General features: G+C 49.4%; 1 protein-coding gene across 2 annotated transcripts in view; it reads right to left on the minus strand.

Annotated features, from left to right (window-relative positions):
* Positions 1-14,141, minus strand: part of ZBTB46 (zinc finger and BTB domain containing 46) — a 61,457-nt gene that overhangs the window by 15,677 nt on the left and 31,639 nt on the right. For both annotated transcript variants that reach the window (XM_053574902.1, XM_053574903.1), the window contains one exon: positions 13,811-14,095. In XM_053574902.1, the coding sequence (XP_053430877.1) occupies positions 13,811-14,095 (285 nt within the window). The remainder of the gene's footprint in view (positions 1-13,810; positions 14,096-14,141) is intronic.

A 14,141-nucleotide genomic window follows, 5' to 3' on the forward strand; every position in this document is an offset into this window, starting at 1 on the left:
GGGACCCTGTGCAAACAGCACTTGCAGGGGCCCTGAGCCCAGAGCTCAGAACTTGAGGGGAATAACAGGCCAGTACTTGGGCTGCTTTCTGTCATGGTGCTTGTCAAAGCTCAGCTGTACTACAGCCTCCATGGCCTCCTGGCAGCGCTGTCCCCAGACAAGCACTTCATCTCGGCCTTGCACCGTTCGCCTGGCCTCTCGGTTGGGGGTTCCACTGACTTGTGGGGGTTGTAGCATAGGTCATGGTTGGCATTCACATAGTCATCCAGGTGCTGTGCATCCAGCTGCTGCTGCAGCCTCTGCATCCTACTTCTGGCTTCCTCCCAGGGAAAGAATGGATTCTCAGTCACTGGCAATTTTCTTTCTTGCTCTTCTCTGTGCCTCTTGTCTCTGCAAAGTACTGGTGGAGCTCCTCCGTGATTTCCATGTTGCTCAGGTCACATTCTAACCCCCCCGTCTGAGTCAGTCTCTACCTCCTCATCTTCAGAGGAAGTTTGGTCTTCTCTTGCAGGTACTTGGAACCTCCTGCTAACGTTTCACTGCTTCCTAGACCTCTGAAATGTGAACCCCAGTGGTAGTCCTGCTGGGCTAAGTGATGGTCACTGAAAGACTGAGATCTCTAGCCTCATCATCACAAGAGCTTTGGGAAGAAACTGCAGAAGGGAGATGCCATGAAACTGAAATAGAATTGCATGGCCTTTCTGTAGGCATTCTGGTGGTTTCGCACCCAAGCCATTGCTTGATGATAATGTTGCCAGTATCTTGCATATGCTGGGTGAGAATACCAAGACTCAGGAGCTTTTAATGTTGACGCCTGTGCTTCCATCCTTCTTGTGAAAGTCCAAATGGGCACTGAATCTTCATGCACTAAACAGCAACCTCTAATGGGCTGGCAGAGCTCGTGGACATGTAGCTTGTAGATCCTGGGCAGTGGGTAAGAAGGTGCCTAATTTCCTTGGAAGAGACAGAGGGGAAGGAGAATGGGGCTCTTGCCCTCTTTCAATCAAAAATTTTCCCTTTTTTTTTTTCTCTTCAATAAGCCTTTGAGTCACACATTATTTTACATTGTAGTCACTACTGGCTGTGACTATGCAGAGACGGAAGAGCCACATGGCTGTCTCACCCTCACCCAACCTGCATACTCTTACTGTCATATATTTTACTTCTATTTATATTAAAAAAGCCCACAAAAATTAAAACAGTTACTGGCTTGGCGCCTTTAGCACGGTGGTTACAGCACCGGCCACATGCACCAAGGCTGGCAGGTTCAAACCCAGTCCACGCCAGCTAAACAACAATGACAACTGCAACAAAAAAAGAAAAAAATAGCTGGGCGTTGTGGCGGGCGCCTGTAGTCCCAACTACTTGGGAGGCTGAGGCGAGAGAATCGCTTAAGCCCAAGAGTTTGAGGTTGCTGTGAGCTGTGACGCCATAGCACTCTACTGAGGGTAACATAGTAAGACTGTCTTAAGAAAAAAAATTAAAACAGTTACTATAAGCAAGCAAGACTCTTATACTTACACAGTCAGCCTCTCTGGGGCTTTTTATTCCTTCAGTTTGGTGCCTCCATCTGGGATACTTTTTTTCAACCTAAAGAACTTCCTTTAGCAATTCTTGTCATCTGGTAATAACTTTTCTTGGTTTTATTTATTTGACAATTTGCCTTATATAGCCTTAAATTATGAAGAATATTTTGTTGGGTATAGAATGCCAGGTCGCGGCTGGGTGTGGTGGATCACACCTTGTAACCCCAGCACTTTGGGAGGCTAAGGCAGGAGGATCATCTGAGCCCAGGAATTCAAGGTCACCATGAGCTGCGATTACACTCCTTCATTCCAGCCTGAGCAACAGAGCGAGACCCCACCTCAAAGAAAAGAAAAAAAATAAAAGGAAAGAATTCCAGGTTGGTAACTTTTCCTTCCAGCACGATGATGTCATTCATTGTCTTACAGTTTGCATCTTTTCTGTGGAAAAGTCAGCCATCAATAAAGCATTTTTTCCTCTGGCTTCTTTAGAATTTTTCTCTTTGTGTTCAGTTTTCATCAGGTTTGGCTGTTTTTTCTTTTATTATTACTTTTTAACAGTGTACCTGGGTTTGGATGCTCCACTGTAATGTGCATACAGTTTTTCTCTTATCGTGGTTTTATTTTATTTTCTTTGGGCAGTTAGTCATCTGCTCTGTGCTCGCTGAGTTTCCTGAATCAGGGGCTTGATGTTGTTCATCAGTTCTGGAAAATTCTCAGCTACCATTTCTTCAGATATGACTTCATTCCACTTTCTCGCCCCTCCCCTCTGGGACTCCAGTGACAACACATTAAACATTTTTACCATGTTCCACTGTCTCTTTGTCTTTTTCCCTATTTTTTAAAACTTGAGCTTCTGGATGAATGTTTCCCATGGATCTGTCTTCCAGTTCACTGACCCACCCACTACTGTGTCCAGACTATTAAACTGTCCAAAGAATTCTTAACTTCAGATATATTTTCAGTTCTAAAATTTCTACTTGACTCCAGTTCTCTTCAGAGTCTCCATCTTTTAATCTACCTTCGCCATCATTTCGTCAATTTTCTTGAATATGTTAGCTACAGATATGGGCCTGTCTTTTTTTTTCTTTCTTTCTTTTTTTTTTTTCTTGAGACAGAGTCTCACTTTGTCACCCTGAGTGCCATGGCGTCACAGCTCACAGCAACCTCAAACTCCTGGGCTCAACTGATCCTCTTGCCTCAGCCTCCAGAGTGGCTGGGACTACAGGCACCTGACACAACGCTTGGCTAGCTTTTCTATTTTTAGAGACAGGGTCTTTCTCTTGCTCAGGCTAGTCTCAAACTCCTGAGCTCATGAGATCCACCCTCCTCAGCCTCCCAGAGTGCTCGGTTACAGGTGTGAGCTGCTGCACAGGGCCAGGCCTGTCATTTATCACACACTGTAACTTCCTATTCGATACTGGACGCGCTGAATAAAAAGAGAGAGGCACTTCCGACAGTGTCTTCTTTTTTCCAGAGAGTTCAGGTGAGTGTTGTCAAGACTGTTGTTTGTTTTTATCCCTGATAAGCAGACAGATTCTGAGAATTACCTTGATCCTATGGAGGCCTCATTTTAGCTGTTAGGGCTGGTATGACTCCTAGAGAGTGAGTCTTACTTCAGGGTGTGGTCTGTGGCGTCACCTGAAGCCCAGGTGTTTCCCGAATCTTTGCACCTGGGTGCCAGCATGCTCTCCTTCTGAGACCTCTGCCATGCCATGCAGCCTCCAGCCCTGTGCTGTTTCTTCTGGGACTCTGTTTTTTGAGACAGCATCTCACTTTGTTGCCCTCTGTAGAGTGATGTAGCATCGCAGCTCACAGCAATCTCAAATTCTTGGGCTCATGTGATTCTCTTGCCTCAGCCTCCCAAGTAGCTGGGACCACAGGCGCCTGCCGCAAAGCCCGGCTATTGTTTTGTTGCAGTTGTCATTGTTGTTTATCTGGCCCGGGCTGGGTTGGAACCTGCCAGCCTTGGTGTATGTGGCTGGAGCCATAACCACTATGCCATCGGTGCAGAGCCATCTGCAGGGACTCTTGGGGTATGTATGTGTGGCTCACATAGGAGGAGCAGTGTGTGTGCAGATTTGAGGGGTCCTTCACTCTGGTTTCTTGCTTTGGGGGGGGGGGTTTGTCCTTCGAGTTCTAGCTGCTTTGGCTGCCCTGATGAACAACCTTTATCCACAGCACATGCTCCATGTGTGAGTACTTCTCCTACTAAGGCTCTATTTCCTACCCTGAGGTTTGGAGAACATGCCAGAGACCTGTCATGTGAGAAGTTCGGCTTGTCTTGTGTTTCCCCTATAGCCCTTTAATCCCATCTGCATTGCCCTCCAGGATATGTGTACGTGTGTTTTTTGTTTTGTCAACTTTTCAAATAGTTTTCAATATAAGCTAGTCATGGGTGAAACTGGAATTTTAAAAAGTTGTCTTCAAAAAAAATTTCCTTAAAATAAATAGTTTTTTCCTTAGCACCTGATGAACTTTCAAACTGACTATGATGAAGACAGAGTTGTATCTGTTAAGCACAGCCTAAATTAGCAAATTAATGTTCCCCAAGTGAGTCTTCATTTCTATAAACACACAGACCCCACTGTTGTGCCAATTAACACCCAACTCTGTGAGGCCACTCATTCTCACAGGCAGCTAAGCAGCGAAGCCTGAAGTGGATTTGCAGACACAGAGCAAATTTTGTGCCAATAAACAGACCTAAAGAAAGAACCAAACTTTTGTTACTAAAATTGTTTCCAAGAAAGATTAATGATACCTATTGATAAGTTTACAAAAACCTCTTTGAAGTCAATCCTAGAGCCACAATATTTCAATGAAATATTTAACTGAAAAATTGAAATATAAGAGATGAAATACTTAAATTAACTGGCTAAAACACCCGTGTGTGCAGTGGCTGTATAGTTTTAGCAAAACAATGTTAGACATAAGAATGAACCCAGGCAGCTGCCTGTTCTAAACGTCTCTTACATCCCTACCACAAACCTATTTCTTTTAGATTTTGCAGAGCTTATCTACAATTTTTAAATTGTTTTCAAGAACCAACAAACCCTTTCAGCACAATAATGCAGAGAGAGTCTCCATGAGGTGGCCTCATCCCAGGGCCCTCCTGCCACCTCCCAGACAAAAGGCAGAGCAGCCATCTAGCCCCTGAGCCCTTACTTTGCAAGAGGGCACATGGCCCTGACCCAAACTCAGTGCACGTCTATGGAACATGCAGCAGATTTTGCAGAGCTTGTCTACAATTTTTAAATTGTTTTTGAGAACCCACCACCTCCTGTACACTCTGCCACAGCTGGCCAACGAAAAAAGGAAAAGCTTCCTTTTCTCTAGAAATGACAGTCAAACTGGAATAGGCATTTACATAAACTCACATGCATCTGATGGCCCCGGGGGCAGTCTGCATTGACTGGTCTTGCATGGGCAGGCAGGGAGCAATCACCTCCAGTAACATGTCCTGAGCCAACACCTGACTTTTCTTCATCTCCTGGACTCATTCATGATCATGAGGGTCTGAGTACCAGGAGTGGGAGCAGAAGCAGGTAGATTGGCCTGGACACGGTGAAGGTGGCGCTAGGTCTGGAAAGGAGCAGGGGCCGACAGGTATTTGACTGGGGCCTTTCTATGGGGAAGCTCCTGTCCCCCAGACACATCCCCACCCTCTAGGAGGTGCCTCTGGAGATTCCAGAGCCTGGAATGGGGGTCTCTGTGTCCTCCCTGAGCCCACCAGGTGCACAGCAACCTGTTCTAATGAGCTGACACTAGACCCAACACATACAGCAGAGACAAGCATCCAGTAGCAGACAAGCAGCATTTTCTGTCTGACAATAGCATTTTCTGGAAATTCCACATCACTATCTGGAGGTATCCGCACATATGAGGCACAGACCACTATGGACATCACACTTGGCTTTGTCCTCAGATCTTTCTAGTAAGTAACTGGGTCAGAGCTATTTGATTCCATTTTCCATGGGTGTGGGGGGATGGTTCTGCCCTATTCTCCTCCTCTTCCCCACAAGTTGGGCCTGCCCACCTCAGCCCTGTCACTTGCCCCTACTGCCAGCTGAGAAATGCAGAAATGCCTTCACCTGGCAGCCTCAGCAAAGGCACATACTGACCCCCAGGCCCCAAAGGCTGCCCCAGTGAGGCTCTGCAATCTCCTTGCTCCTCTCTCTGCTTTCGTACACTCCCAGTGCTCACACACAGACACCCAGGTGGCCACTCAAGCTCTGGCTGCCATCTCAAGGCAGCCAAGAACGACTGCTCAAGAGCATGGAGAGAAGGCGCCCAGTCAGTTCTGTCCTGGCTCAAAACCACTGTGAGTAGAGCTGTGTCTTTCTGTTTCCATGAGGTCATCTGAGCCCAAGGAACTCTCAGTGAGGCCAAGCCCTCCCAGATTGGCTGCCCTGGGCTGGGCAAGTCCATCCAGGCCTGTGTGAGGGACATTGGACACGCAGAGTGCTGAAAGAAGGCTCCTCAGGTGTCCTGGATGGGCAACAGCCCCTGCAGAACCCACCTAGGTGCTGGCACAAGCCAATTCCAAAGAGGACAGCTCAGGCCAGGACTCCACATCACAAGAGGTGTCAATCTAGAACCAGAGACACAAGCCAATTCCAAAGAGGACAGCTCAGGCCAGGACTCCACATCGCAAGAGGTGTCAATCTAGAACCAGAGACAGACAAGTTTCAGACTGTCAGGGCGGCCGACATTAGGAAGACTCCTGGAGCTGGTATGGTTTGCACCTCTCACTCACCTGGGCCTGTTCAATTGCTACTAACACAACCCGCCACTGGCCATCTGGAAAGGAAGGTTATAATTAGTTCTTAGTGAACAGACACCAGGAGAGAATCGGCCTTAACAGAACCCTGATGTCCCTCTACTGAAGCCACCCTGTTAGAATTCGCATGGGAGAGAGAGGGGAGGGCGGAGAGAGGGTGATTGGTGGGATTACACCTGCGGTGCATCTTACAAGAGTACATGTGAAACAGTAAATGTAGAATATAAATGTCTTAACACAATAACTAAGAAAATGCCAGGAAGGCTATGTTAACCAGTGTGATGAAAATGTGTCAAACGGTCTATAAAACCAGTGTATGGTGCCCCATGATCACATTAATGTACACAGCTATGATTTAATAAAAATAAATAAATAAAAAAGAATTCGCATGGGAGCCACTAACTTTGAATCTAAAATATGTGATTAGGGTCTTAAAGAATGTTTCTTCTTCTTCTTTTTTTTTTTTTGTAGAGACAGAGTCTCACTTTATGGCCCTCGGTAGAGTGCCGTGGCCTCACACAGCTCACAGCAACCTCCAACTCCTGGGCTTCAGCAATTCTCTTGCCTCAGCCTCCGGAGTAGCTGGGACTACAGGCGCCCGCCACAACGCCCAGCTATTTTTTGGTTTGCAGTTCAGCCGGGGCCGGGTTTGAACCCACCACCCTCGGTATATGGGGCCAGCGCCTTACCAACTGAGCCACAGGCGCTGCCCCTAACTTAGATTTTTCTTTCTTTCTTTCTTTTTTTTTGTTTTTTAAGAGACAGAGTCTCACCATGTGGCTCAGGCTGGTCTTGAACACCTGGCCTCAAGTGATCCTCTCACCTTTGGCCTCTCTTACTGGGGTCAGAAGCATGAGCTGCGCCTGCACCCCAGACCTTTCTTTATGCCCCTGAGACTCAGGAGCAGGAAGGAGGCTCATCTCCTGCCAGTGCCCAGGCCAGGCTGGGCAGTGCCCTTTGATTTGGGGGAACAGACGGAAACACACAATGACTTGGTACAGAGACCAGCCACCACTGCCTTGTATTAGGAGCTGGCATGTTAAATAAGAATGAAAAGAATGTCATTCTAAATGAACAGAATATCTTCATACTACAGGAAAAAATTTTCAAAGAAGTATTTCAGAGAAATATTTTAATTTAAATTAAAAAAACTTTGTGGCGGTGGGTGTGAAGTTGTTAACAGTGCACCAGCCGGGCGGCGCCTGTGGCTCAGTCGGTAAGGCGCCAGCCCCATATACCGAGGGTGGTGAGTTCAAACCCGGCCCCAGCCAAACTGCAACCAAAAAATAGCTGGGCATTGTGGCAGGTGCCTGTAGTCCCAGCTATTCGGGAGGCTGAGGCAAGAGAATCGCTTAAGCCCAGGAGTCGAAGGTTGCTGTGAGCTGTGTGAGGCCACGGCACTCTACCGAGGGCCATAAAGTGAGACTCTGTCTCTACAAAAAAAAACAAAAAAACAAAAAAAAAAAACAGTGCACCAGCCTAAAGGCGCTCTTTGCCTGGCTGAATTAGGGGTGGGGAGGGAACTGCGGAGCATAGACCCTGCCAGAGACCTCTCAGGAGGCTCCTTCTGGGTGCATCTGGCCAGGCCACATGCACACTGGAACTATGGGCACCATGCCTGGTCTAGGTAGCCGCCCTTGAGTCTTACCTGGGCTGGGGGAGGTGACACCCCGCAGACCATCCTGTGGCTCTGAGTGGGAAGGAGGATGGGGGCCTTCCAGCTGTGATCAGCATACCCCAAGAGCGAGCGAAGCCCTGGGGACACAGGAAAGGAGTCTCACCTATGGGAACGAATACCAGCTGGTGGGCTTGGGAGTACGGGAAGCTCGGTCCATCATCCTGCGGCCAGCACGACGCAGGGTCTGGCTGGAGGCTGGTCTTGGTGCTTTTCTCTGCTGGCTGGCCTCAATGCCAGGGTTAACTCTCTCCCAAGAGCAAAGCAATTTCGACAGAAGCTTTCAGCACAGAAAGTCAGGGCATGCAAAGCTCTCAACTTGAGAGATGACCTCTGACAAGTGCTTCAAGATACGTCAGCCTGGCTATTTATCTAAAAGTACAATAACATGTCCACCAAATGCTGTCTGGCCAGAAACTGCTTAGAATTCCAGTATCAATTTAATCAAGTTAAAGTCCTTGATTCATTTTTTAAATACCATAGAGAAATATTCTTTAAACCACAACCAAAACAAAACCAAGCTCCACAGACACCTCCTGGACATCAGGCAGCCTCAGTGGAGGGAATAACATGGCCAAAATCACCAACAGACGTGTCGAGGGCAGGGCACCATCCTTCCCTGAGAAAGCATGGGGAACCTGGCATCTTCTTCCAATGAAATGGCACAGCTCTACCCATAACTGTTTGAGGAATAATTGATTCTTTTATTTTTTTTATTTTATTTTATTTTTTTTTTTAGAGACAGAGTCTCAATTTATCACCCTTGGTAGAGTGCCATGACATCACAGCTCACAGCAACCTCCAACTCCTGGGTTTAGGTGATTCTCTTGCCTCAGCCTCCCCAGTAGCTGGGACTGCAGGCACCTGCCACAACACCTGGCTATTTTTTTTTGTTGCAGTTTGGCTGGGGCTGGGTTTGAACCCACCACCATCGGTATATGGGGCCGTCGACGCCCTGCTCACTGATCCACAGGCGTCGCCGGAATTTTACGAAAACATTGACAAGGTATCAAAACGCGAGCAATGCTCTGGGACCAGGCTTCTAACATCTCTGGTTGTTGCAGTTGCTGAAATGGCATCACAGTTTTACACGAGATACACGTCCTCCTGAGCCCAAGGTCAGCTGGTTTATCCTCAGCTGTGTACCTGAGATCAAACAGTGGCCTGAATTCAAGTGGCATTTGTCATAGGCCAAGAAATGTGAGCATGTCAGGGTCCCCAAAGGCCCAGTGTGCATCCACAGACACAATAGCCATGTTCAGGCCCAAATGACATTTCCAGGTTTCTACATAGGAACAACGACTGCTAACAGGTGGGGCGTCAGCCTACTGCAGAGAAGGTAACAAAAGCGAGTCACATGACTGTGTCAGAACCAGTACAAAAGTCCCATACGGAGAAGCCCTTTAGAAGGCTGATCTGGCGAGGAGACCATCACCTGTTGAATTTGTAGCCAACCAATATTATTAGTCCTATGACAACAAGGGAACTATTTCAGTTTCTCTAGAATATTCCAGAATCATCCCCAAAGGACCTCTGAGTGCCACTCCCAGTGTGGCTGGTGCACCTCTTGCATATTCGACAGTTCCCCTAATGTCAAACTCTGTGGCCGCTACCCCCTTCTTGTGCAGACTCACAGTGACTGCACGAACTCTTCTGCATAACCACGGAGCCACCACCCAGAGTGCAGCCGGTGGAAGGGCAAGGGGGGCCCAGTGAGCTGAGGCAGCCTCTCCCCCTGGTTTCTCCAGCAATGCCTCTCACTGGGCCATGTGCTTGACAGTGCAGCCCAGTGGCCACCTGACTCTGGAGAAGGCCTGAGCTGTGTCAGGACACAGAACATAGCCCAGACACTCAGAGCCACCTCCTGAGAGAAGGGCTGGGAGAGGGTGCCAGGCCACCCTTCCTCCTGTGCACAGCATGAGATTCCTTCCAGAGGACAGGGAGCACAACAGCCCAACTCAGGGTGCCTGAGGCCTGGGGGCAAATTTCCAGAACTGTGAGCTAAGGCAGAGGCCACACTGAGGACAGGGTGCATGGAGGGTCTCCCTATTCAGCTGTACACAGAGGGGTCTGCAGACCCCAAGCTGGATGCACACCTTGTAATAGGGCCACGTCCATGAGCAGTGGAGGACACTCACCACCCCATCAACCACCCACTCCCAGAAGAACAGTGACAGTGGAAGTCCTGAGGGAAAGCAGGGCTGGTGAGGTCTCAGTTCCAGAGACCCAACTCCGCAGACCCAGCACCTCGTATCACCAGACACAGTTCTCTGTCCTGATCGGGTGGACATGCGCAGGCCAGGACGGGTGGACACACACAGGCCAGGTCAGGTAGACATGTGTAGGCCAGGTTGGGTGGACACGTGTAGGCCAGGTTGGATGGACATGTGTAGGCCAGATCAGGTAGACATGTGTAGGCTAGGACACATGCAGGCCAGGTCAGGTGGACATGTGTTGGCCAGGTCGGGTGGACACGTGTAGGCCAGGTTGGATGAACATGTGTAGGCCAGATCAAGTGGACACACACAGGCCAGATCAGGTGGACATGTGTAGTCCAGGTCAGGTAGATGTACGCAGGCTGGGTCAGGTGGACATGTATAGACCAGGACACGCACAGGCCAGCTCAGGTGGACATATGTAGGCCAGATCAGGTGGACATGTGTAGGCCAGCTCAGGTGGACATGTGTAGGCCAGGTCTGGTGGACATGTGTAGGCCAGGTAAGGTAGACACACACAGGCCAGGTCATGTGGACATGTGTAGGCCAGGTCAGATGGATATATATAGGCCAGATCAGGTGGACATGCACAGGCCAGGTCAGATGGACATGTGTAGGCCAGATCAGGTGGACACGCACAGGCCAGGTTGGGTAGAGCAGCAATGCCGACGGCCTCTGCAGCTAGGGGCACTACGCCTGCGTGACAACCTAAAGGGACAGGTTACAGGCACTATTTACAGGCCTGAGGTCTGGTGCTATCCTGCCCTCAGCCATCACCGCTGGGTTTGCATGGATCCCTCACATCCAGCCACCACAGTGAGGGTGGCCACAAAATTGTAAAAAATAAAGGTTTTTTTCTGTATCTTTCCATTATTCTGACTGCTGGCCAGAGCAGGTGTCCTGGCCACCCTCACACAGCCCCAGCCATCCAGCTCACAGCTTAGCCAGGGAGGGGTTCTGCCAAATTCTAAATACCATTTATGGAAAACAAAAGGGCAGATTCTTACAAGAAAGGTGGGAAGTTTAGAATATTAAAAATGAGGCTAGGCGCTGGCCCCATATACCAAGGGTAGCAGGTTCAAACCCAGCCCTGGCCAAAACCTGCAAAAAAAAAAAAAAAAAAAAAATGAGGCTAAAATGTAATGGAAAGAACAAAAAGACCACAGGCTGACTTCCCCTAGAGTTAATCACAGATGGACTGAGCAGAGGAGAGGGACTGTCCTTCCAAGGTGTTCAGAGTACAGAGAGGCATGAGGGGCCCAGCTCAGAGGGGGCCACTGAAGGCAGCACACAGAGACTCATGCTAGTGTGGCCTGAGGAAGGTTAGTAGCCTGCACCCAGATGCCACCTCCTACTGCAATGACCCAAGGAGGGCGCAGGGAGGCTGCTAGGGAAGTAGAGGTTCAGTCTCCCTGGCCCAGGTCAGATGGCTCCATGGGCCCCACTGTCTGGCTGCGCTTGGATGAAATTGGAGGCTTTTGGCTGACTATGCCCTCCAACCTGCCCACTGCATGATGCTCAGCACAGACTCACAGCAGAAACAGTAGGAAAGGCACAAACATGTCATTTCTCCTGGTTCCACAATCACTCTTAGGACAAAGACATATTGGCCAGATCTGGGGCACCACAGATGCCTGGGTGTCACAACAGGCCTGCCCTCAAGGGGGGTGAGCGTGGCATAAACGTGCCCAGAAACAGAACAAATGCCCTGACCCTCCTCAGCCAGAGTAGGGTGAGGAAGTGGGGGTCAGGGTCTCCCCAGCCTCACCACAGCACCAACTTCACCACCTCCCAGCTGTCTCCCACGTCGGCGGAGCTCATCAGTCTTGCCCTCAACGAGGTCCTCTGAGGACTCCACTCTTCCTGTGAACCCCAGCTGCTCTGAGGACCAGGAATGGCTTTCATGAATGTCCCAATCCCCCGAGGAACGGGAAAATCCCACAATTTCTTCTGACAAGCACATTTTCACATTTGTAAGGGGAAAGAGTCTGACACGGTAGTGTTTATCAAACACACTTTCCTCTCCTGTGTTCTGTGTTAGAAACGTACCTGGTTTTAAATTCACAACTGGGTAAGTGGTGCTATCCCCATTTTTCAGATGTTTTAAAAAGATGTTTTAAGAGTCCAGTGCCTGGGGAGGGGGGAGGATGGGCAGAGGGAGGGTGATTGGTGGGATTACACCTGCGGTGCATCTTACAAGGGTACATGTGAAACTTAGTAAATGTAGAATATAATTGTCTTAATACAATAACTAAGAAAATGCCAGGAAGGCTATGTTAACCAGTGTGATGAAAATGTGTCAAACTATTTATAAAACCAGTGTATGGTGCCCCATGATCGCATTAATGTACACAGCTATGATTTAATATTAATTAAAAAAAAAAATTAGTCCAGCACCTGTAACCTGTCCCTGCCCATGGGATATTCAGCCTGGTCTGACTTCTTGGCCAAGCCCTATGGCCCGGCTCTCAGTTCTGTGCATAGATAAAGAGAACACAGACACTGTTTTCTGCTTGTCATCTTTATTAGCTATAAAGTCTGTGGCACTGCTCACGCCAACACAAAACTCAAAAGAGTATCTTAGGGCTCATAAAAACAAAGTTGTAAAAATACTGTTTTTTTAAAGCAGCATAAAAATCAAAACTAAGATACACTTCCCAAGTCCCCTTTGCTTCAGGAAACGAGTCCAAAGCATTCACCACACACTCTCACCCTGGGCTGCTTAGAGTCAGCCCCTCCCCATGATGCCTCCTCCCTGCCCCCCCAGCACCCAATGCATACCAGGACCTGGAGCCATGCTATACCCAGGGCAGCCACGTAGCACCCTGACCAGAGCCAGCAGCTCACTCCAGGTCATCTCTGGGGGACAATTCTATAAAAGCTGAACTGTCTCGCCAGAAAAGGAGTTGTGAGGTGTCAACTGCGTGGCTGTGCCTTCAGCCACATCTCGAAAGGGTCTGTCATTTGGAATCAGCAGACACATTTACGTTTTATGTATAGGATCCAATTTCTTTCCAAAGACTCGTACATGGCCAGTACTCTGTCATAGCCAGGCAAGGACACACCAGCTTTCTGCCCACCTGCTTGCCGCTTTCCTCTCCCTCTCCACGGGAAGGAATCTCAGCATGAAGGCAGGATGCAGGGGCCAGCAAAGCAAGACCACCACTGCCCATACACAGAGACCCTTGTCTCCTGCCTGTGCTGACCCAAACAGGCCTTGAGGCCCAGATGTGTCTGTGCCCCTGTGATGCTCAGGGCATTTGGTTTGGATCGAGGGGCTGCAAGTCACGAAACACTCCAACAAGACTCACGCTATGCCCAGGGCATAAAAGCATAAAAATCTCCCCTTTTCTGGTGCCCTGATAACCACATCACCACACTGCACTCTGTAAAGCCAGTGCCCGGTGAGCCCTGCATGACCAGAGAGGCTGGTCCAGGCTGTGATGTGGCCTCAGCACCTCCCAAGCAGGGAGTTCAGAGGCACCACTGCCCACAGCTGACCTGCCCGAGGGGATGGGGCTCAGCGCACCCTCAATCTCATGTCCGCCCAAGACTCCCAGCTCTCAGTAATCAAAATTGAGCCAAAGCAAAGTCACATGGCAGGGGCTGCACTTACGGGACAGTGAGTGGGCACCTTTGGGCAGGTACTCGAAAAGTAGAGGGCCATCGTCCCCCAGCACGTCGGCCTTGAGGGACAGCAGGCTGTTCTTGCTCATGAGTGCTGCACGCAGGTTGGCCACGGCGGTCGCCTGGTGCAGTGCATCGTCCTTCTCCAGGGTGAGGGGTGGGCCCAGGAAGCCAGCTTCTCCCCCCAGGAGGCCCTCATCCACCTGTGTGTAGAGCTCTGGCCTCTCCCCGCGGCTGTCAGAGCTGCTAGCTTCTCCCACAGTCATGTCCGTACCTGGAGTAGGGGAGACACACATCAGGAAACACAGAGGTCATTTCAG

Source organism: Nycticebus coucang, chromosome 21, assembly GCF_027406575.1.
Source record: "Nycticebus coucang isolate mNycCou1 chromosome 21, mNycCou1.pri, whole genome shotgun sequence".
In the NCBI taxonomy this organism is placed as follows: domain Eukaryota; kingdom Metazoa; phylum Chordata; class Mammalia; order Primates; family Lorisidae; genus Nycticebus; species Nycticebus coucang.